Source organism: Chenopodium album, chromosome 17 (assembly GCF_948465745.1).
Source record: "Chenopodium album chromosome 17, dcCheAlbu1.1, whole genome shotgun sequence".
NCBI lineage: Eukaryota > Viridiplantae > Streptophyta > Magnoliopsida > Caryophyllales > Amaranthaceae > Chenopodium > Chenopodium album.
The window spans coordinates 40056153-40078934 of NC_137850.1; the positions used below are offsets into that span (position 1 = coordinate 40056153).

The 22782-nt window shown below is 35.9% G+C and overlaps 2 protein-coding genes across 4 annotated transcripts; one reads left to right on the forward strand and one right to left on the reverse strand.

Moving 5' to 3' along the window:
* The first annotated feature begins 599 nt into the window (after positions 1-599).
* LOC145587954 (uncharacterized) lies at positions 600-6676 on the forward strand. 3 transcript variants are annotated; one of them, XM_081644599.1, is made up of 7 exons: positions 600-822; positions 1231-1316; positions 1406-1530; positions 1642-1738; positions 2737-2846; positions 4640-4714; positions 6216-6676. In XM_081644599.1, the coding sequence occupies exons 2-7, from the start codon at positions 1247-1249 to the stop codon at positions 6264-6266; spliced, it is 528 nt and encodes a 175-aa protein (XP_081500725.1). In that variant the 5' UTR covers positions 600-822; positions 1231-1246; the 3' UTR covers positions 6267-6676. The 3 variants fall into 3 exon arrangements, with proteins under 3 accessions (XP_081500725.1, XP_081500727.1, XP_081500726.1); XM_081644601.1 differs by lacking the exon at positions 600-822 and adding an exon at positions 984-1010; XM_081644600.1 differs by lacking the exon at positions 600-822 and adding an exon at positions 1064-1078 and having other exon boundaries at positions 1230-1316.
* Positions 6677-8192: 1516 nt separating this feature from the next.
* Positions 8193-16328, reverse strand: LOC145589679 (tRNase Z TRZ3, mitochondrial-like). Its single transcript, XM_081646358.1, has 12 exons — positions 15900-16328; positions 15395-15484; positions 13319-13363; positions 13031-13085; positions 12845-12888; positions 12349-12756; positions 12003-12271; positions 11699-11843; positions 11564-11602; positions 9787-10187; positions 9040-9676; positions 8193-8561 (listed from the first exon to the last, which is right to left on the reverse strand). The coding sequence occupies exons 1-12, from the start codon at positions 16266-16268 to the stop codon at positions 8241-8243; spliced, it is 2823 nt and encodes a 940-aa protein (XP_081502484.1). The 5' UTR covers positions 16269-16328; the 3' UTR covers positions 8193-8240.
* Positions 16329-22782: the final 6454 nt, after the last annotated feature.

Below are 22782 nucleotides of genomic sequence, written 5' to 3' on the forward strand. Positions count from 1 at the left end.
GAACGAGTAACCCCTGTAAAGCTGAACGAGTAACCCCCATAACATTTATCACACCGTATGACCAGCTACATATAAGATTTTGTGATCATGATTTATCGCTTAATGTTGAAAAAACAACTTTCATATATAATATTAACTAGCTAAAAAGGACTATAAATTCAAATCAAATCATATAAGATAAAATAAGTTCAGATTAGTTCAGAGTGCATGACTGTTTTTTCTGACGTTGAAAGTCATATGGAAGAGATGGATTTACAGGAGTTGGTGGGAGAAGTTAGTGATTTCAGTTTTAAGTTTTCCTCTTTGCATTCAGGTGCCAAGTCTTCGAGTCAACCAGTTCGTCGACAACAGTCTATTTCTCATCCACGGTTTAGGAAAATAAATTCTTTGACGGTTCGACTTAAATCATCTGCAGGTTGTCGGTAGTTCGTGTAGGTGCAAAGCGTGATCGCGGGCCTAGTGTGGACTTCAAGTACTCCGACTTGACTCGGATAAAGTTTGCTCGCAAGTGTTTTTGCTTAATCTAGTTTGTTGGTTGTCTTTGTTTTCAGTTTTTCTTTATTAATACTCATTGTAAAAAAAAAGAAAAAAGAAAAAAAAAAGTTTAGATTAGTTCATACTCGTAAACAAAATTACGGTGGCCCTTAAAAGTTAAAATCATACCCTTCCTTGGTACAAGTAAATCGACGATGAGTGCAATCGACCGTAATCTTTAGGAGGCGTTGGTGTGTAGAAGGGTAGACTGGTGGTGGGAAACTAGTACCAGGCGTTTCTGTAATCTTTTTCACGGTTGCACACTCAGTCAACTGCATTGAGATACAGGTAAATCACCCTCAAACTTCATCATACAAATTTCACCTACAACTTTCATCAACGAATTTCCCAGCAATTTTGGTATCATCCCACAAAAATTTCCAATCAACAAATATCAGAGTACCTCTCGATTTCTCCAAAATAGAAGCTTTTGATTACAATTCTTCTCTACAAAGTCCCAATTCTGTAAAATATTGGTTAAGTTCATTTTACCTCAATTTCAACGACATTTTTTATTGATACAATCCTGAGGAATTGCTGTTTTTAGTAAATCTCGATTTTCATTTCATGGGTTTTAATTGAAGGGTTTCTATTAATTTCTGATTATTCAACTTTAAGAATTTCTTGTGAATTTTTCGATGATAATTAGTGGGTTTTATTTTTATTTTTAATTATTTGCTTAATTAATCATCACAGATTGAGAAGGAAGCAAATGGGTAATGCTCCATCGACGCTTACCCAATATGATATTGAAGAAGTTCAAGAACACTGCAATAAATTATGTATGAGGTTTATTTTGATTATATTTTGTGGATTGCTAAATTTTGTCATGATTCAATGAAATATGATATATGCTTTTGTTTTAATATAGTCAATCAGCAAGAGATAGTTTCTTTGTATCAAAGATTTTGTCAACTTGATCGGACTGCGAAAGGTTTTATTTCATCTGATGAGTTTATGTCTGTGCCGGAGTTCGCGATGAACCCTTTAGCTCAGGTATTGAGTGTGTAGATTTTGAGATCAAACTCTTATTGCCTGTTATGAAATAACTAAATTAGGATTTTTAGCCGAATTGATGTTATGGATTTGTGGTGTGTTTTTATGCAGAGGTTGCTGAAGATGGTTGATGGTTTAAATTTTAAGGATTTTGTTGCATTCTTATCTGCATTTAGTGCCAAAGCAAGCATTGAGCAGAAAGCTGCCCGTAAGTATTCAGTTTTCATCTGATAAATTTATGTCTGTCGGGGGTTGCTAATGGTTATCTCGATTAGTTGTCATCTTCATTTTGTAGGCAAGAGTGCTACTTCATAATTTTGATTGTTTCGCTGCTTAAGTTTATCTCAATCTTTGTAAATGGAATAAAGTCCGGATACGATGGCTAGCTGAACAGCCTATCCTGTTTTATTGTGTTAATTTTAAGCAAGTGATGGGCTGTATGACTGTTTTGTTTACTTTAAGATTGCATATGGATTGAAATATTGTTTTCTGAGAAGAAGGTTTTTTTTTTTTTTTGGGGGGGGGGGGGGGCAACATATCATAGGGGTTTTCTAAGTTGACTAATGATTTTCATCGTCAAGATATTATACATAATTAGAATGACACCAAATGACACCAAGGGAATACCACAGCTTCCACCCATATAAAGGATGGCTAAGGTAAACAATCTTGCGCCCTTTGTATAAATTTTAGACAATAAATCTAGAAACTTAGAAAGAGCTAAGAGCCAAAGACTCAGTTAACATTATTGCTTCCTGGAACCAGCTTCTGTTTACTTTGCATCTGTGAGGCCAAGAATTTGTGGCTTAGTAGACCTCAAATTTTGAAATAAGATGTTGTAGACCCCAAATGGTGCAATTAAAATGTACTGAGGAAGTAAAAGAAAAGTAGTAAAAAGAATGATGAATCCTTTTTGTTTACAGATGTGTAGTTAAGTATTTGAGAATATGGTTAGATTTATTTCAGCTTTATAGTATTTGAGGTCATTAGTCATTGAGTTAATCAGTGACTATCACCTTATCTTAATGTGTGATTATTTTGTAGATTCTCTCTCTCCCTCTTCTCCTTTAAAGGAATGAATCTAACTCTCCTCTGGTAATTGTATTAATGCCCCTTTCAACATAACAATTTGTTACATGACACTTGTGTAAGCTCCAAATTTCAGTGAGTAGCTATAGTAAACAAGTTCTCTTTTCTCTTTTGCAGTTATTTTCAGGGTTTATGATTCGGATGGCAATGGGAAGGTGACTTTCAATGACATTGTAGAAGTGCTCAGTGATATGACTGGTTCATTTATGACTGCTGAGCAAAGAGAGGTATGGACAGTTTCACAACTACATTCATTCTTTGCTTTTTATAGAGAGCTCATGTGGCTTAGGTACAGATGTCATGACCTGTGTAAAATTTCCAATGGTGAAAATTACTAAAGATAGTTGACTACAGTAACGACATATTATTTAACAGAACTTTTTTCCTGTTTTATTGAACCAGTTACTTTTCCATTGCATGATGACCATTGTAGTTAAGTAGAAATCCCTACCTTTTAAAAAGTATGAATAAACTCTTATGGATAGTGTTGAGACGGCCCCTAAAAATGTTTATTTACGTATTTACCCCTTTTAAAAGTATGACCACACTTTTATGAGTAGTGTTGAGACGATTATGCCCCTAAAATGTTTAATTACATATTTTCCTTCATTATTGTTAATTATTTATATTTTTTACTCTTAAAAATAGTGTGTGGACATTTATACCCCTAAAAATTGTTTGTTAAACGCTACTAACAACTACAATTATAACATAACGCCAAATCGAAAGAACATCCCGATCATGGGTAACAAGCGCGTTAGCCGCCCTAGTATTTAAAAAGCCGCTGATGAATGACATTAGTTGAGTAGGGTAACCCCCCCCCCCCCCCCCCCCCCTCTCTCTTTCTCTCACAAGATAGTGATAAGATGTCGAGCAAGCACTAAGTACACCAGAATATAGGAAAAATATTATCTTGTAAATAAAGATTTCATAATGTTGCATTATGTCTGTAATGGCGGAAGGACTTTAACAAATATGGGTAAAGAATAGGTTGGTTGTTGCTTTGCAACAAATCAAAGTAGAAGATGCTTATATTACGCCATTTGATTTAGTTGATAGATTGCTCAATAGTAACGCTTTTGATTCAATTAAACAAGGACAAGAAAGACGTCATCAATCCAGACAACAAATTATATTAGCATTGTTGTTGCTTTTCCATCTTTTTGGATCATCCATGAGAATTTAATGACTTCAGAAGTCATTCTGCACAAAACCTGCTTTGCTTGGTTTTGTCCAGTTTGTGCTCACAGAATTTAGGTGCAATAATCCTTTCAGCATTAATTTTTGCTATTTCTTTGCACCTAAAGTTTTCCCTTCAACTCTCAAATTTCAAGGTGCTGAATACCATTTACAGCTCTGCTTCATGATCCATCACAACACTGAAATTAGGAAAGAGGCAATTGGGTGGGTCCTTTAATTTTAGCATGGGCGTTAACCTCGTCTCTTGCCTAATATGAGTATAAGAGAAATAAGAGCAGTTTCTGCTTCATTTAATTGATATGGGCTTTACTTCTGCCCAATATGTGCCTATTATTAGCCTCATTTTTTTACTTAGGCATTACTTGGTGCCATCTTTGACATTGTCAATGTTAAATGAGCTGTGTGTGTATGGCATTTTGTGCCAGAATAGATGTCCATCTGATGCATTTATACTACATGGTCAAATTTCCATAGATTTAAATATTTATTAAGCCAGAATATTTATTTATTTATTTTTAACAAGACTCAAAAATGAAAAGTGTGTTATTCTTGTTTCACCAGTTGTGATAATATTGTGGAATGAAAAAAAAACTATTTGCTGCATCATTCATGGTCACTCTTATAATATAAATTTTTCTTATATAGCATATGGCTGATAATCTCTTGGACTCTTTGTCAAAAAGATAATCTCTTGGACTCTATATTATGATTTTATCCCTTTGTATAAGCTTCGTGTATGTGGGCTATGCTATGCGTGTGTAAGTGGAATGTGTAAGTGCAGCATCATTCTGTCTCTAATTGTTTGTGTTCTGTGCCATAGGCAGTGTTGACGCAATTATTGCAGGAAGCTGGCTACACAAGGGAGTCTTATTTGATGCTGGATGATTTTGTGAAGGTATCATTCAAACATATAAATCTGAGACAACGATTTGTTAGTTCAGCTTTATTGCTGTTTCTCATCTCAAAGTTGCCTCTATATTATATTTCATGTATCCCCAATTCCACATCATATCATAATAACTCGTGAATTGATATGTCATCTCTAGTGTGCTTCAAGGTGATAATAATTTTTTTGAGTTGCTGATCAGATAATCATTTTTTTAATTGGTATACGGCAACATCTAGGGTTATTCATGACAGCCTCCATGATCTTCTATTTTTTAATGTCAAAAATAGATTGCCAAAAATAAGAGAAACCATAAAAACTCCATGATGGCTTGCTATTTACAGAGTTTTGTGCTGATTAAGCTATAAAAATTAGTCTTCTCATAATGTATAGGCCTACCTTTGTTATGTTCTTTCTTACCATGATTTAGCTGGTTAGCCCCATGCTGTTTTCAGTTTAAGCTATGTTGCCTCTCTATCATCCTTGACATTGTAGGCATCTATTCTTTTACGGTTTGTTTGGATAGCAAAGTGAAAGAGAAAGGGAAGGGAGGGAAGAAGAAAGAAGGGGGAGGAATGGAAGGGGAGGGAGAAGGTAAGGTTACATTTTCCCTCCATATCTTTCCAACATTGGAAGGATTGGGTTTATTAAAAAGGGAGGGAAAATGAATCCTTCCATTTCCCTTACCTTCTCTCCTATCAAAAGATATCCAAAGAAAGGAGGATGATTCCCTTCTATTCTCTTCTCTTCCTTTCCTTCCAATTCTCTCAATCCAAACAAAGTGTTAGGGCAGCTTTAACCTCTAAAAGTAGGAAGCTTCTTTTCACAGATATTTTTTATTGGATAATCCTTCCAAGAGCTGACAAATGAAGTTTTTTTCAAGTAATTATGTTTGATCCTTTCCTGTCCATGATAAGTTCTACTGATTACTGTTGAATATGAACTCTGAAACTTGACAAAATGCATTCTAAATATGCATCCTCTGTTATCTTGAGTCAGGAAGTTCAACTTCCTCTCCGACACCTAGTGTTTGTCTTGAATAGTGCTGAACATTCCAAACACCAAGCAATGCAAAGTTGATGTATCTCCCTGTAATGGTATCTCCCCATGTTTGCTCATGTAAAATGAAAACAGGTGGGAGCTGCAAAGTGATTGCTTGGAAGGAAATATAGAATAGTTGGAAATTTGAAATTTAAGTGTTACTGTTAATATCAATATTAAATGTTTGTGCTGATGACATAGAAGTTTTTGTATTTGATGTCACACTTGAGCAGCTTTTGCTGCAACTTTAGAATATATTTTTGAGTTACTCTATGCTGATTTTGTTCAGTATATTTGTAAAAACCCTTGTATAGATTATAGGAGCTCATGTGTCTTTGCACCACGTGGACTGTCTTCAGTGAATTCTGTGGACAGCATCTATTTGCTACTGAATTCTGTGTGATTGTGCCTCTTAAACCTCTTTGCACGGTTCTTTATCCAAACTTGACAATTTTCTGGTCATACTCAGATTTTTGCAAATTCGGACATGAAGATGGATGTAGAGATTCCTGTTGATTAAACATGCACTGGAAAGAAAGCACTTATTAATCATCTGAAACAGATATTGCTGGAATGTGTTGTGGAACAACTGTGAACTGTATATTGATATGGAAACACTTCATCATGCAACAGCAAACGGATAAGCAACCAGTCTGTGTTTCTGATTAGTTGCTTCGTTGAATTGGGTTTTAGATTTTTTTTTTTCTTCTTTTTTTTAGAAACAAAAGTTATTGTGAAGCTGTCAATTTCTTTTTTCTAGTGTGAAACGCATCATTAGTTTTTAGCTAACAGCCTTCAGGGCAGTATCTCCATAGCATACACTGGGGTACATGCACATTCAACAAATTCCGTCTTTAGGTTATCTTATCTGATGTATCGATTATACATAGACACGTCTATTTATTCCAAGGGTTGCAATATTACCTTTTCTTTGCCTTCAAAGAAGTTTTACCTCATATGGCTGCATTATGGGTTCAAGTACATGTGCTTGGCCAATTTAGCCAATCTTCTCTTTTTTCATATTTTTTTCGAGGACAATTGATCAGATAGCTGATATAGGGTTTGTATAGTTGTATGGATACTTAATCTTATCTTGAAGATTTACTTTTTCAATTATTGAGGAAAAATTTGGTTAAGTACTGGTTAAAACTTTAGAAGGGTAAAATTTCAAAGCTTTTGTTATTTCACATATCAAATACAGCCAAAACTTCTGCTGAAATACAGCCAAATTTTGCACCTTCTCAAGTAGGTGAAGGTGCCAGCCAGCAAACAGAGTCGCAAATGCTTGCAGCTTTCAAATTAGCATATAGACAATATTCCTCTGATCATATGCGGTGCAGTTCTAGTAACATCTACCTTAGACCACCGCTTTTTTACTTCCTGGATTCTTGTATCACGCTTTCTCCGACTCTCGGTTGTTTCTCCTAAACAAGAATTAAAGAGAGGTGGTAGCATGAATCAACAACAGGGTCCTCAATAATGGATGAAAAATCTTCCTCGAATTTTCTTACGAGTACTGAAGGTTGTAGTAGCAGTGGCAGCAATAGAAATATTGTAGCACCTGTGGAAATCCTGAATAACAGACTGGACGTACTTGAACAAGAAGCCGAAAACATGAATAAGATGTTGCTTGTTAGCATGGATGAGAGGAGAAAGGCTATCAGTGAGATTCTGCAGCTGTTCCAGACTCTATGCACACATTTATATGGTTCAGAAGCCAAGCATCCCCTCAGTCTTCACAAGGTAAGTTACCTTAGGATGCAAGTGTTCATAATTTGATAGGGTATAAAAATCCGTGGAAGGTTTCATACAAATTTTCGTAATAAAGTACTTTTCTATGCGAATATATATTGGCAATTAGCATTACCAATATTAATGAAAATTTATGAAGGAAAGGGTAGACAAACATCATGGATTATATCCTACAATATTATACTTCTTATATAAACCCTACTTTATAAACTTGTAATTATTATTATAGACATTATAACTGCCTATAAAATGACCGAACAAGTCATGAGTTATATAGAGGATAATACTTCAATCTACATGAACATGACATTACGCTTCATAGTCTTCATACCCCTCTGTGCACAATACTAACATACGACACTGGAGTTGTATACCTATGTCCTACATGTTGAAAGATGAATGCACTGACTAATGATCATTGTGTTATTCGGTTATTATCGCAGCAGGAGAAAAGGCACCAGAGTATTGGTCTATTACAAGCTTTGTGTGAAGATTCCAATCCATTCCTGGTCTTGCGGAATTCTACCAAGACAAATAGCCTTTCCTAGTTTATAACTCTAGCACAAATGGTAGCACATACTAATATCCCACAGCAAAAATAAGCTGTACAATTTGTGGAAAAATTTACAAGTTATGGGCAATGTAAAATTAGCAAACTAATAAGGTTCCCCCAACACCCCCCCCCCTCCCCCTCTCTTCTTTTACGTCAGCAAGACATTGTCGGAAGAACAAAAAAATGCGACTAAGAAGCTGCACTGACTGCCTCAGGAAGAAGATCATCTGCTTCATCAACACCCATTTCAGTTCTGAAGAGAAGTCTGAGGTGAGGAAGAATCCTAGGAAGAACAGGCAAGTCGGCCATGTTGATGCTCATCATGTCAAAGCCTATACACGTATTATGCATGTGGGCATCTTCAAACACAGGAATCTTTGGGTACCGTTGGCTGAAGTGTGTAAGAATTATGCGATATACGCCAGCTGCTTCACCCACTTCAATGGCTTCTTTTGTAGTGCTATGGTTTCTAGCCACAGCCTCATCCATCAAGGCGTCCTCAAAGGTTGCCTGCATAAAGCACACTTTGTCAGTTTGTCAATTTCTTAAATCTTTGTACTCCTATCAGAATGAAAAATGATCATTCGTTTTTCCTAGGGGTAAAAAATCCTTAAATAATCAGAAAATGAGTGGGGATGATAAGAAGCCTCAACTAACTTAAGTATTAATAAGCTGAAATGTTTTGATCCAACTTTACTGAAATCCAAATCTGGCTACCATGTCCGACAAATTCAAATAACTTTTCATCTGAGCTAGAAGCTTTTCAATTTACCATCTTTCAGCTACTTTTAGCAAACAGCCTCAAAATGAAGCTAAGAATATCAAACTGGTTAACACCAAGCGCAATAAGATCTGTCCTTTCCAATGGGGCTATACCATTCATGATGCTAGGCTTTAGACTATACTGGACTAAATCCCAACTGATTAAATAAGCAAACACATTCCAAGTAAAATGACAGAATGAACTGCAATTTTATTATAGATCTACCTCATGTATTAGGACAGTCGCACCATGAGATGCTTCTATCAGCTCCTTACAAGGCCTTGTGTCCCCAGAGTACACCACTTTCCATCCTGGTATCACTTCACCAACATTGTTGATTCTGTCACCTGCCTTCAGGACAATGCCAAAAGCTTGTGGGCAGTGCACAACAGGGAAACTTATCAAAGTCTCTAGCCCCGCATCTTGCAGCACTTTCCTCAAGTGTGAAAGTCTCTCCATGGAATCAGCATTTCCAACTGGGCTACTAGGTCTCTTCCAATAGCTCTGCATTGGGCTTCCCTTAATAAAGAGTGTAGAATCAACATTACTTCCAGAATTAGTAGGAGATGATGACCCTAGATCTGAGTTGAGAGAACTGGCAAAGGCATCCCAAGAGGCTTGAGTTGTATGCCTGCAATCAAGAAATTGCATATCTAGCTCTTCAAGTTTTTGATATGCATTTAGAAATCTCATCAGCTGTCCTGGGCCCACAACCAACAAAGGTTCATGAGGAACTCCTTTCAATAAATCACGACGTAGAGCAAGAATTCTTGCTAGTCCTGTATGATGGTCAGCATGAATATGAGAAATCCATATGCACCTCAAATTTCTCACAGCATTATCTGCACCTTCTATACCAAATCTGCTCAAGAGGGAGCAAAAGAATGTCAGACAAGTAAAGTAATGTCAGATTTTTTTTAAAAAAAAAAGTATTCTCTAAATGCCAGGGAAAAAGAAGACAAGTAATCACACCTTCTCTTCAACTGACCCAATGTGCCTTCACCACAATCAAAAAGCAAACTCCCTTTTGTGAAAAGATTGATGAAGATAGAGCTCACGTTACGGTACTTGGAAGGCTGGGATGATCCAGTGCCCAGAAGGACAATCTCCATATCCTCTCGGGTTATATCTTGCAAACAACTGGGCAGACCAAGCTCATCAAACCATGGCTCTTCCACAACAGAATTGTTATTTTCTAATGAAATTTCTCGGTTAACTTCCACAGGACTATCCCACAATTGCCTAACTTGCTGCACTGTATTGTCAATCTCAGAAATTTCGGCGCGTAAGTCATCTAAAACTTGAGCGGGTCCAGTATAAGGAGGGACTGATGATCTGTCCAAACCGAGGTTTGCATATGGACGCAAATTGAACTGTATCACAAATTAACAATAATACTCATCATAATTACAGAATTATATAATAAGGACAGCATTACGCATATAATATTGACGCTATTAATCCCACATTTCAGTGATTTCATATTGGTCTGAACTTATATATTGGTCCAAACTTATAATTAACTCAATATAATCCCACCTTTTGTATTACATATACTTAATATGGACCCTTATGAAAAATGACCAAATACAGCAAGTTATAATTCTATTTGGCCAGTTGACAAACCAAGAAAATCCAACGTGGCCTATGTGGAACTCCAACCCCTTCTCTCTCTCATCGGTAAAAGAAAAACACATAACCTCTTCGATTTCTCTCTTCTGTAATAAAACCTTTATACGTCTCTCCAATCCCCACATTTTATTTCCACTATGGTGATTGAAAGTCATCGGCCAGGGTGTGGCTTCTGCTAGCAGGGTTTGTGGGGGGGGGGGGGGGGGGGCAAGAGATTTGAAGAGAGGGGGGGCAGAGGGAAACCAGGAGTCGCAAGAAAGGGGCAGTGTGCTGGTGGTTGGGTCAGTTGTCAGGAGGTCTGGGTGTTGGTGGCAAATGTGGGCAGAAGCAGAGGAGCTGCTCTAGCTGTGGCATGAGAAAACAGAGGCATATACTGGCTCCTACATTGGTTTTGTTATTAAGTTTGATGCCTAATTGACAAAGGCAAGAAAATAGTCAGCCACATTCACAGTGACATCCAACAAAATTGTTTTTTTTTTTTGTTTTGAGCAAAATTGGTTTAGTACCCTTTCATTATTCAATCTTTGAACTTTGAAGTTGGACCTTGGATCCAATTTTTCATGGATGTGAATTTATGGTAGCTATGGGTTTACACAAAATCAAAGTTGATGTAGGGCTCTGTGCTCCGTCTCTTTTTTGGTTACAGGAGAGAGATAGAGGAGAAGAGATAAAGAGGATGAAAGGGAAGAAGAAAATAGGAAGAGAAGGGTATTGGTAGACTTAACCTGCCACATGGATTTTTTATTTTAATTAAAAAAACTGCCACTTGGGAATTTAACCTGTTATAACTGATTAACCGGTCTTTTTTCATGACGGCGGTTCCTTTTTAAGAAGATGGATACAAACGTGAGATTAAATTGAGTTAATTGAAAGTTCGGACCAAAATGAAAAAATTGGTAAACTAAAAGGTAGGCTTATTAGCATCAATTTTTCCTCTAATAAATAGGAGTAAGCCACAGCTCCTCAGCATAGAAGTTGCCTGTCTTTGTCGCTGAATATTAAGTGATAATACCAGTGATGATAATATGAAAAGGAACAAGGGAAAACAGACAATCAAGGTCCACCCCACCGCTTGAATACCCATTGACCTTGTCAATATCCTAACCAGTAGGCATACCTTAAGAAGATTCTCAGCAGCAATGGTGGTTTGAGGGTCCTGTAAGAAAGAGAAGCCAGTTACTCTTGCATTAAATGTCCATCATGTTGAGATAATGGAAAAGGTTTTAAAAAATAAAAAAAATAAAAAAAAAACCTTAGTTGAAAAAGTAGAGTTCAATGAAATATCGTCTGTGTCAAGAGACCAAAACCCAGGAGCAGGGAAGAACCGAGGACACAAGTAATTAAGTCTTGCTGCAATCTTAGCACTTGATTTTAGGACAGGTATTTCAGCATTTTTCCTGCAAAAGACGAGCATAAATTTCATAACTACAAGCTTCCTGTCACCATCACAGTTAACCAACCCTGGAGGAAAAAGGCCATAGAAAATGTAGAGGGACAGAAACAGAAGCCCAAGATGTAAGAATAATTCTTAAAAAGAAAAGATAAAACTAACACACCGTTCATGTCCAGCCATGATGTGCTGGGCATCACCAAATCTCTTCATCCAATTTTGATAAGCAGGACTACTAGCAACAGAAGATGGACTTAAATGAATTACACAAGCCACTGCCCTGGTATTTTCAGACAAATTACCAGAGAACTCTGTGTAGAACTTATTGAGAGAATCCACTGACAATAAATTCTGTAAATGAGAAGCTGTTGGACAATCAACAAGAAATACAATAGGTCCAGGAATAGGAGGTTCCATCACGTCAGAAGGATGAACCTGTGAAGAATGAATATGTAAGGGACTTTACACAAAAAATGTGAGGCAAAGGTAAATATTGAATTTATCAGCTTTACCATAATATCACGATGATCTGATTTCACTGGTTTTCCTTGCTGCAGTTCCCGATACTTTGGTCCAGCTCTCAGTCCAAGTGCCTTAGCCTTTTCAGGATCAAACTTCCCCTGAATTTCGGGTAGCTCACAAATATAGACTACAGAAAGATCTCTAGGTTTTATAGTTGTTTCTGATTCATTGTTTATACTTTCCTTATCCTCGTTTGGTTGCAAGAGAATAGCTGATAATTTAACCACCTCATCATTGATAAGTAAAATGGGTCCTGAAAATTTTGACAAATCAGACACTGCTTTATCAGGGTCCTGCAAGGGACCAAAGCTACGAGTGTGGACCATGGCAGCATTTGGAATGAAAGCCTTCATTGCCGCAACCAATTGCCTGAGATTTGAAGGGCCCCACATGTTGACCTTCATGTCAATAACAGAAGTAACATTCTATAAGACTCACAAGCTTCATTTCAATGGAACAAATCTACCAACAGAAGATGATACATACACATATTCCTTCTTCCCCTATTCCAGCCAAAGTCAACAAAAGACCTGCATAAACAACATTCATCTTATGAGCCTCTAATCATCCTCTACGTCACAAACATTATCTTAGATTCAATTATTTCATCTAAGAAACAGCATATAGCTTGTGCTTCATGCATTGAGTACTAATAGGAGCAAAAATGGACACCTGGAAGTCCTCCAGCAGTTTCTGAGCAGACTCGAGACAGAAATATGTGATCTATCTGAGAAAAAATGCACCATTAGAGCAACAATTTTCACAATATCTAGCATAAAAGATTGCAATGTACAGTTGTCATACTAGTATACAATAGTGACTTTCAAGCATCAAACATTCAGTGACATTAAATTTTCCCACTACAACGTGTTAGGTTATAGCCTATTTGCAAAGTCAGTTTTAAAACTCTGACCATGAGCTTCTGTGTTCATAGTGAGTCAATGATAGAAGGGGATTGACCTTTGAAAGCTTAATCCTGTGCTCTGTACAATAACGCTGCAAACCCTGACCAAAGCAATGAATTACTAAAATTAATATCTCAATCCTGCTTTAGAAGTTGATAGCATGCATATAAGAAAAATGCACAAAATATAGTAGCCAAAAGCGTAAGGGGGAAAGACAAGAATTCACTTAAGATTTAAGAACGGAATACGTTATGTTTCCATGCATACAACAGCTACATCAGTGTTTCCCTCACCTGGGAAAACAAATTATAACAAAATGCAAAACAAAGGGCTAGTTGGTTAAGGTCTTAAGTCTTAACATTGGACTCTAGAGAAGGCAAGATGCTATAGAGGCACTTTCCATTTTAAGACTAAAATAACCTTCTCAATATTCTCTACCAAAGCCAACAAAATTCGTACAGCAGGAGTACATAAATACATGACTAGCAATAAAAAGGCATGCCAAAACTTCATATACTTATCCGCAGTTCAATAGGTAACTTAAGTTCATCAACACAAAACCCAGATAAAAACTATGAGCCTATATTGAGAACATCCAACAACTGGGGGCTCGGTCAGTGAATTCTTCAAGGGGAAAAAATAGAGACACATGCTCTTCAGGGAGAATACGACTCAACTGGCTAAATTGTCCTTCATATTATTGTTGTGATATAAACAGTCAAACTTGTTTACTACAATTCTTTAGAAATATAACCTTAAATCAGTCTTAGTCAGTACCAAACCAGACTGCTGCTGATCCATAATAAGAAAAGAACAGATTTTTGAAGCCAACCTTTAATTTCCTTTTCTCTAACATTATTTTAGAACCAACCCAAGTCCTATCCTCAAGAATAAGCTCAGATGGGAAAGCAAGTATTTACCCAATGCCTGAGCTAGTGTCTCACATCAAATCGTCGAGCTGCCTCTGCCATCTCATAATATGGGAAACAGACCGTGCATTTGGAAAATTTTCCTTTGACAGAGCCTTGACTTCAAATTTGGGTATACACCCTTCTGCACCCCAGGGCGAATGCTCAAAGCTTCCTCTTTCAAGTTCTTTTCTTTTTCTGGTCAAACGGATACACTCCTAGCATCAGGGAAGGTAGACTAAACAGAGTAGCCACTTTATAATTTTTTATCGGGGGGTGAATCCCCTGAGGTTTACTTAGGAGTGTGGTTTGTTAGTAAGACATATGGTTTGTACATTCTACTGAGTACAGTTACTTCCTAAACAGAAGATTAAAGAAGCGATACTCAGGGAATTTAAAAACTAGAATCAGATATTGGATATTTGGAACAGAAAAAGTTTCTGGGTTCCATTTTATGATCAACTGACAAATAATACAGGAATAACTTAATGCACACCAACCAAAGATTCAATTTTCAGCCATCTCTTTCACAGATAAGATTTCCTACAGCAAAGGTTTTCGGCAATCCTGCATATGTGTTGAATGGCATTTACATTGTAATTATAAAAAAAGAATCTTTTGGACTTAGGAAAGCCAATTAGCACCATAGTGTGTAATTATGGGAGTTTCTGTAAATGATCCAAATCCATGTTATTTGGTCACAACAAATTGTTCACATTGAGAGCACTATCTTGAATGAAAAGATGCAACAAGAATATACATTTCTTATTGAAATACAAAGGGGGCTGGCATCTTCACAAGAATCACAACCAACAATCTACATACTACATTGAAATTTTGAAATTAAAATAATTGTATCTATTTTCATATATGTGACCATGATGTGAAAGTAAGCACTGAATTATTAATCTTGAATTATACCAGGAGATGGGTGACTAATATAGACCAAGAAGGCAAGAACCATGCACCCAAAGGATATGGTAAACTAAAACATGTTTTGTTTTGGTATGTATCTTCAAACTATTTGTTATCAGTTAACACTATCATTGCAACAGAATGCAAATAATTGTATTACATGACAAAATAGGTGAAGCGTGGCTGATTAGCTGCATAAGACAATAAAAGGTAATTGAAATCCATGGCTTTGCAGTGAGTGCAGTTCAATAGAATCCTTTCCAACTGATAAACATGAGAGTGCAAATCTAGAATAATCCTATTATTACCTCTCCGGCATTAAAAATAAACCTTTGCTTGTCAAAAAAAAGCAAGACTGAAGGAGATGTATCTTGAGTATCCATTCCAGTTCCCAGAATCTGTATTTCACAAAACCCAGCATTACACAATTTGCAGTATCAAACCAACCTTAAATTAAATAACATTTCATTTTGCAATGCAGTATCTTTCAGCATCACCTAAAATCAATTTGATAAACCTTTGACAATCCAATTAATTCATTCAAAATCAACCAATCTTTCCAACATAATTTAATCAATCATACCGAATTTATCAACCCAAAACCATAAAATCCTGAACATTGTCATAGTATCATACAAGTATCCCATAAACCCTATATCAAGTTTCAACCATTACAATCAACAACCCTTATCAAAAACGCAAAAACCCTCAAATACCCAAATGATGAACAATTGAAAATTTCAATTTCCATTATTCAAAATGCCCAAAATCAACAACAATTAATAATACAAAAAATCCCAATATAATTCATACCTGAACATAGCAGATAGTATTAACAGGATTAAGTTTTCTAACTTTGAGTTGAAGATTCTTGGGCTTATCATCTTTATCTTTGCCCATTGCCCTCCTCTTATTAAACCCAGAAGACTCAGTTTCCGCCATTTTTGCACCTTCTTCTCCCTCCTTTTTCTCAGGCAAAGAACTCTTATTTCTATTCTTGTATTTAAGGGGTTTTGCAGGAGAAGATTGCAAATTCGTTTGTTTCTTGGGTAATGATGAAAAGGCAGTGAAGAGAGAGAAACGCCTGATTGGAAGATGAAGATTTCTGGGTTTGAAGAAAAGAGGTGAGAAGATTGGAGGAGAATGGTTAATTAGGAGGCGGAGAGTTGTGATTTGGGACATTGTATGTGTATTTTATTGGGTAGTTCTTCTACCCAAAAACAAGGGTTTAAGGATTACAAGAAATGTTCTATTCTATTGCTTAAACCCCAATTTCATGGTCTCCTTGGTTGAGGGGACCCATATATGATTTCGCACCGTACTCTCACTTTGAGCAGATATGGGTATGATCTTGATGGGCAGCGAGCCAGAGCCGAGAGGTTGTTATATACACTCGGTGTATCGTACAGGTGTACACCCATGAATATTTTGTTCTTATTTTGATAATTGTTTTTTATATAATTATCAAATGAGGAGCAAAAACTAACATTGGGTTAGTTAAGTATAAGGTACACCCGGGTGTATATAATAAATTCTAGCAGTAAGTGGGTATGGATATTATAAGTTACTTGTATTAAATTAAGGAATAGAATTATAGAATGAATGACTTGAGTATAGTTAGTTATGACTTGTAACAAAGTAAGGTGATATTTTATTAATTTATCAACGTAACACAAAGATGGGAATGAGTGTAGTCATACACGGCAAAATTAAACCTATAATGCTCTAATGAGTTCCAAAAGTCATTAACTTGACTCTCATTATTAAGTTTGAGTCTTAGAATTACAAAAGTAAAGGTAAATAAACATATTATGTGTTTTGTCACAGGGTATTACAAAAATGAGAACGAACATAGTCACACAATCCTTCCATTTCGTAATAATCGGAATACTTTCTTTTTACATCCATTTTATAATAGCTGTAACATTCCTTATTTTAGTAAGGACCTACTATTATTTTATTATTTCTCTCTCCAACTTATCCCACTCATAAATATTTAATTATTTCTCTTACAAATCCCACTTATACTACCTTTTTATTTTTTATTTATTTATTGTTATTTCTCTCCTACTAACAATAAAATATATTCCAACTAACTATACTTTATATTATAAAATTGACCGTATGATCCCTACCCTATAAATTTCCTAAAACTTTGTGTAAGGCCTAGTATTACGATTAATACGAACTGGATGGAGTAGGAAAAAAAATACCATTTGTATTAATGAAATGAACTTTACTACACCATTACTTGACCTATATATAAGTAAAAGTTTATGTCACATGGAACTTAAAGGTATATAACTTGTACTCTTTCAATGGTCCACTTTGATTTTTAAGGTCTCCAATGCACATCTTTGACCACAAATATATTCTCATTTGAGTAAAATTCTATATTAAAAAAAAAAATTGATACTTGATAATTTAATTTATTATAAGATGATTCCAACAATCAACATCCCACTTGCTCATATGCTTTTAATCTTTATAATACTAAAGTCATGTTTTTGAATGTTGACCTCTAAAGTCAAAATATAAACATAGAAAAGAAATAGAGAAAGTAGTAAATAGAGAGATTATTATATACACCCGGGTGCACCGTATATTCATGAGTATTTTGTTCTCATTTTGATGGTTGTTTTTCATTTAATCATCAAATGAAGAGCAAAAACTCACATTGGATTAGTTGGGCGTACAGTGCACTCGGATGTATATAACAAATTCCTTAGTAAATATTAGTCCATTAGTTCGTTAGGTTAACCATTTTTAAAATGAAAACTATACTTGTCATTATTAAAAGCCTTGGACTTACTCGATAACTCAAATTAATGGCTATGGTTTCGAGGATGTGGTGAGGGGCGAGCAACATTTTCACGGGGAAGGGCGGGCAGCATTTTCGCAGGAAAGGGGAGGAGGATTATAGGGTTGGGGGTGGGAAGGGTAGCTTTTCCGGTGGTTCGGGATAAGGGGAGGGGCAGCAGGTGTGGGGGAAGCGCGACAAGGGGAGGCGGTGGGGTGGCTAGGTGTTCTAGTGATTGGGGTAGTGTAGTAAGGTAGGAAGGTGGGGGTAGGGTGGTGGCTAAGGATAGAAAATTGACATACCTAGTATGTTGGGGAATCAATTTGGAAGAATTTGGGGGAATGGAGAAGGTATAACAGTTAAGGGATTGAGTATTGAAAGGGAGCTAACAAACAATATCAAAAGAACTAAAGGCAATTAGTCCTCTTACCTTTTAAGGAATATCCCAACCAAACGCTCCCTCAATATTTTGATTAAATACAATGACACTAATCTAACAACATTTTACATTACATAATATACCTAACATTTACTTTCTGGTATTAAAAAAAAAAAAAGAATATACTAGTAAAAATTTTGTGCAAAATTGATGGGACTTAATTTCATACAATATTACTTTTTCACTTTTGCTTTTTAGAGTGAAAACAAACAAGCATTTTTTTTAGTTGACATGTGTCTTTAGTCACGTTTGCCAATAAACAAATTCAACCCTTAATATTTTTAATTACCGATAAGCAAAACTTATAAAGAAAATTGATATTTTGAAGGAAAAATGGAAACTAAGAGCATCTCCAATGGCAAGCTACAATGCTTTGTAGCTTGCTTTTCCACATAAATTTCTAGGCTACAACACTTTTTAAGCAACAACTTGTTTCAATGGTAAGCCACAATATATTGTAGTTTGCAAAAAAATAAAGTTTAAAAAAAAAAATAGATAATTATACACATGTTCCAATATGAATGGAGATTATTTGTCTCTTTTTCAATCAAGCATGTAGCTTGGTTGTGCTACAATTGCTAGCATGTTGCTCAATTTTTTATTCTCCAATGGTAAGCATGTAGCTAGGAACTTTATTTAAATTGCAAGCAAGTCCTTATAATTGAACCATTGGAGATGCTCTAATAATCCACCTTTGCCATTTCTGCTCAAAATAATCCCACTTTTTTAAAATATGGAAATAATTCCACTTTTAACCTCTATACTCTCAAAACAAGCCTTTTGACCTATAACCTATTAAGCAGGTAAATGTTTTTGTTTTTTTTTATTTTTTTATATTTTAACTATCATCTTCAAGCTTAATTCTCCCCCTTTCAAACTCCTTCCATGGCCACCACAATACCATCTTCTTCCATAGCCATCACCACACCAGCATCCCTCGACCACCTCATACTCGAGAACCCCTAAATCCGACCACCCCTTACCCGAAAACCCCTAAATCCGACCACCCCTTACCCGAAAACCCCTAAACTGACCACCCTTACCCGAAATCCAACCACCGTAGCCACCCAGAAAACCCTTAAACCCGACCACCCACGATACCCCTAAAACCTTGTTAAATCAATTAGCATACATTTTTTAAAAAGTGGAAATTGTGATCTTAAATTGGAATGGGGGATTCATATTGTTTAAGAAATTACTACGTTAATTGTTGGCTAAGAAATTGGATCGTCAGAGTTCTTGGATGAAGCTATTCTTGAACTCCTCAATGTTGACATACTTAAATTAGGTGCTTCTTTTTATTTTGATTACGGTGAATGGGGGTGGGGGAGGGGGGCTTCTGTTCGTGGGGGAGGGTCTGTTGTTCGCCGGAGAGGGGGGCTACAGTTCGCCGGCGGCGATGGGTGATGTTGCGCTGTTGGGTGGTCGGGATTGAGAAAGGAGGCTAATTTTTTTTTTTTTTTAAAAAGAAATTTTTGATTAGTTTTGTTTAATTTAAAATACTCCCTCCGTTACGAATTATTCGCAACAATTACTAAAAGTGGCCCATTACTTGCAACAAACTTATTTCTTTCCTTTTATGGTAAGTTTTTTTGTGTGATATTCTAAATTACCCTTACTTTTTTTTAAACACCCTAACTAAACTACTAATTTTATCTTATTAACTTAAACCCTAACAATGATTTAATCACCATCTATCTAAATTCATCATCACCTTCATTGACAACCACCACCACCACCATCACCTTCATTGGCAACAACCACCACCACCACCGATTGCTACTATCGCCAGAAATCACTGCCGTTGTCTTCTTCCTTGTCGACACCTTCGTTTTCTCTCTCTTCCTTTTTCTAGATCTGACTTTTTCTGGGTTCGTTGTGTGGTTTGGTGGCTTGATTGTGGTGCTTGGTGGGTCGAATTTGTGGTGCTTGGTGGGTTGAATTTATGGGTTCGAATTTCAGGATTTGGTGGTGCTGGGTTTGAATTTCGTGGGTGGTTTCGTGGGTTCGAATTTCTGGGTTTGAATTATATTCGTGGGTGGTCTCGTGGTGCTCTGTGGTGGTGGTGGAGGATCTGGGTTCATGAGTTGTGCGTTTCGGGGTGGGTGGTGGTGGGTTGTAGTGGGTTCGGCGGTTGTGGGTTTGGGTTCGTGGTGCCGGGTTTCGGGGTTGTAGGTCTGGGTTCGTGGGTTGTGGGTTTCGGGGTGGTGGTGGTGGGTTGTAGTGGGTTCTGCGGCTTCCCGAAGGGTTCGCAGATGGTGGTGGTGCTGGGCTCGTTGGTGGTGCGCTGGGTGGTGGTGTTTTCGTGGTTGTGGTTTTGCTAGGTGGTGGTGGTTTCGTGGTTGTGGTGCTTGGTGTTTTTTTTTTTTTTTTTTTTTAAAAAAAAAAAAATTATTGATTGGATTAATACTAAGCACATCCCTTATTTTCCAATAATTACACTTAAGAAATTTTGCTTAGGAGTCCGCAAACTCCCTCTTTGTTGCGAGTAACTCGTAACAGAGGGAGTAAAAAAAAATTAGACCAATTAGAAGGTGACATGTGGCAAGTCACCTTTTAAAACAAGTTACTAATTTCACAAACTGGTAAAATACCTATTTTGAGAATATGGGGGTTAAATGTGGGAGTATTTCTAGATTCAAAAAGGTGGGATTGTTTTGAGTAAACATAGTAAAGGTGAGATTATTAATTTCCATTTTTTCTATTTTAAAGATCTATATGGTGACATATCTAACAAGACCCACATGACTATTTTTCATTATGTACAAATCACAAAACATGATTAAAGAGACGTGTGTTAATAGTGATAAAGTTAAAATGTATCAACTACAATAAAGGATGTAGTACTTTGTGATTTTGTATACACAATCCCAAAGTCGATTTATTAAAAAATAATAATAATAATTAATTAAGATGTTAATCCAATTCCACGATATACCATTTTTGCTAACTATAATTCACTATAACATACAAAACTTCCATCAATGGTAGAGAAATATAAGTATGCACAACTACTTCATGCCAGAGATCCCAACAATGTTAAAGATTGTCAGTTGGTGCCAAAACTTTCAAAGATCACCCATTGCCCCAAGATATCTTCGTTTGTTTGTAACACCGTTGATATGCACAAGATTTTTCGTATATCATCATGGCTAATAATGATAGGGGCCCTCTTGTTGCTAGTCGCGCGTCTCATCATCTCTTAATAATTTTGCCTTAAAAACAATGTCTTTTTGAGTCTTCTCATAACTCCTAGGGATTGTTTTTTTCCGATTGAAACAACATTTTAGTCATGAACTCTTAATTGTAAAAATCAAAACAAAAGTAGAATCCTTAAAATCCCCATCATGCTTATCATAATAGCATCTCCACATGTTAATAGCAAAAAGTCACTTTTTGCCAGTTGATAATAGCGTTTTTTCCACTAGTATGTTTTGTTACATTATCAAGGTTATCAATCTTTTGAAACCAGTAACAATTAGAAGGGCAAACCATGAATACTCTAGAACAAACTAGGGCATTTGACCTTGTTGGTAAAGAACACTATTAACTCAACCATGTTCTAGAAACCTGACAATTGCATAAGAAAGAGTAGTGTTAGATAAAGATCTTAATATAAGGAGTATATGGTCAAATTTTTCACAAAATTATCAATATTTATAAACCAACAAAATTAACAATCGAATACGGAGGAAGGACATGTATAGGCCAACTTTTATTCATATAAAATAATCATCGTTCTTAACCTCGCAAAATATAATCATCAGAAGTAATGTTGTGCCAAAGTATCCGACTCGTTTGATTCAATTTGAAAATTCGGGTGATTCGTCCTAATTAAAATATTAGGTATTCAATTCGATTTTACGTTTGCAAATGAACATTTAAATTAGAAATTTCTGATATTCGATTCGTTGTTCGTATTTTTTTCTAAAATAATATGATCTTATCTGAAATTCCGGTTATCCAATTTGAAAACTTGATGATAAGCTTTGAAAAACTGGCTATACAAAAAAAATGTCAAATTAAACAAGCATCACATTTTTTTCCATATGAAATTTTAAATATCCTAAGATTATTACCATTATTAGATCACACACTTCCGGCTAGATCTAGGTTTGTCTATTTCTAAGTTCAATTCCCTCCCTTTATTCTTGGACGAATTTGCTCCTTTTTGGAAAAGAAACAACAAAACAATTTTATCAAAAAAATCTAAAACTAAGTTATTTTTAAAAATCTATAAACTTCAAATTTAGTTATTTTATAAAAAAAAATCAACTTTATTTTTGGGAAAATTATGAGAATGATCAGATCATTTTGATATATGAGCATAAAGTAAAAAATTCGATAATCAATGTTTACATTTTAAGAGAAAATCAAGATTAAACTTACATTCAGGTAATTTACTGATTTGATGTCATTAGGCTATGAAGCTTTAGCCTTAATTTTGATTTTCTTCC

What these genes read in the sequence shown, in the direction of transcription:
- LOC145587954 (XM_081644599.1), top strand. Translation starts at nt 1,247, where the DNA reads ATGGGTAATGCTCCATCGACGCTTACCCAATATGATATTGAAGAAGTT. An exon ending in CGATGAACCCTTTAGCTCAG is followed by an intron (nt 1,531 to 1,641) that starts GTATTGAGTGTG and finishes GTTTTTATGCAG; the next exon opens with AGGTTGCTGAAGATGGTTGA. An exon ending in TGACTGCTGAGCAAAGAGAG is followed by an intron (nt 2,847 to 4,639) that starts GTATGGACAGTT and finishes TCTGTGCCATAG; the next exon opens with GCAGTGTTGACGCAATTATT.
- LOC145589679 (XM_081646358.1), bottom strand. Translation starts at nt 16,268, where the DNA reads ATGTCCCAAATCACAACTCTCCGCCTCCTAATTAACCATTCTCCTCCA. An exon ending in CAGATCATCGTGATATTATG is followed by an intron (nt 12,272 to 12,348) that starts GTAAAGCTGATA and finishes CATTCTTCACAG; the next exon opens with GTTCATCCTTCTGACGTGAT. An exon ending in CTGCTGAGAATCTTCTTAAG is followed by an intron (nt 10,188 to 11,563) that starts GTATGCCTACTG and finishes TTTGTGATACAG; the next exon opens with TTCAATTTGCGTCCATATGC.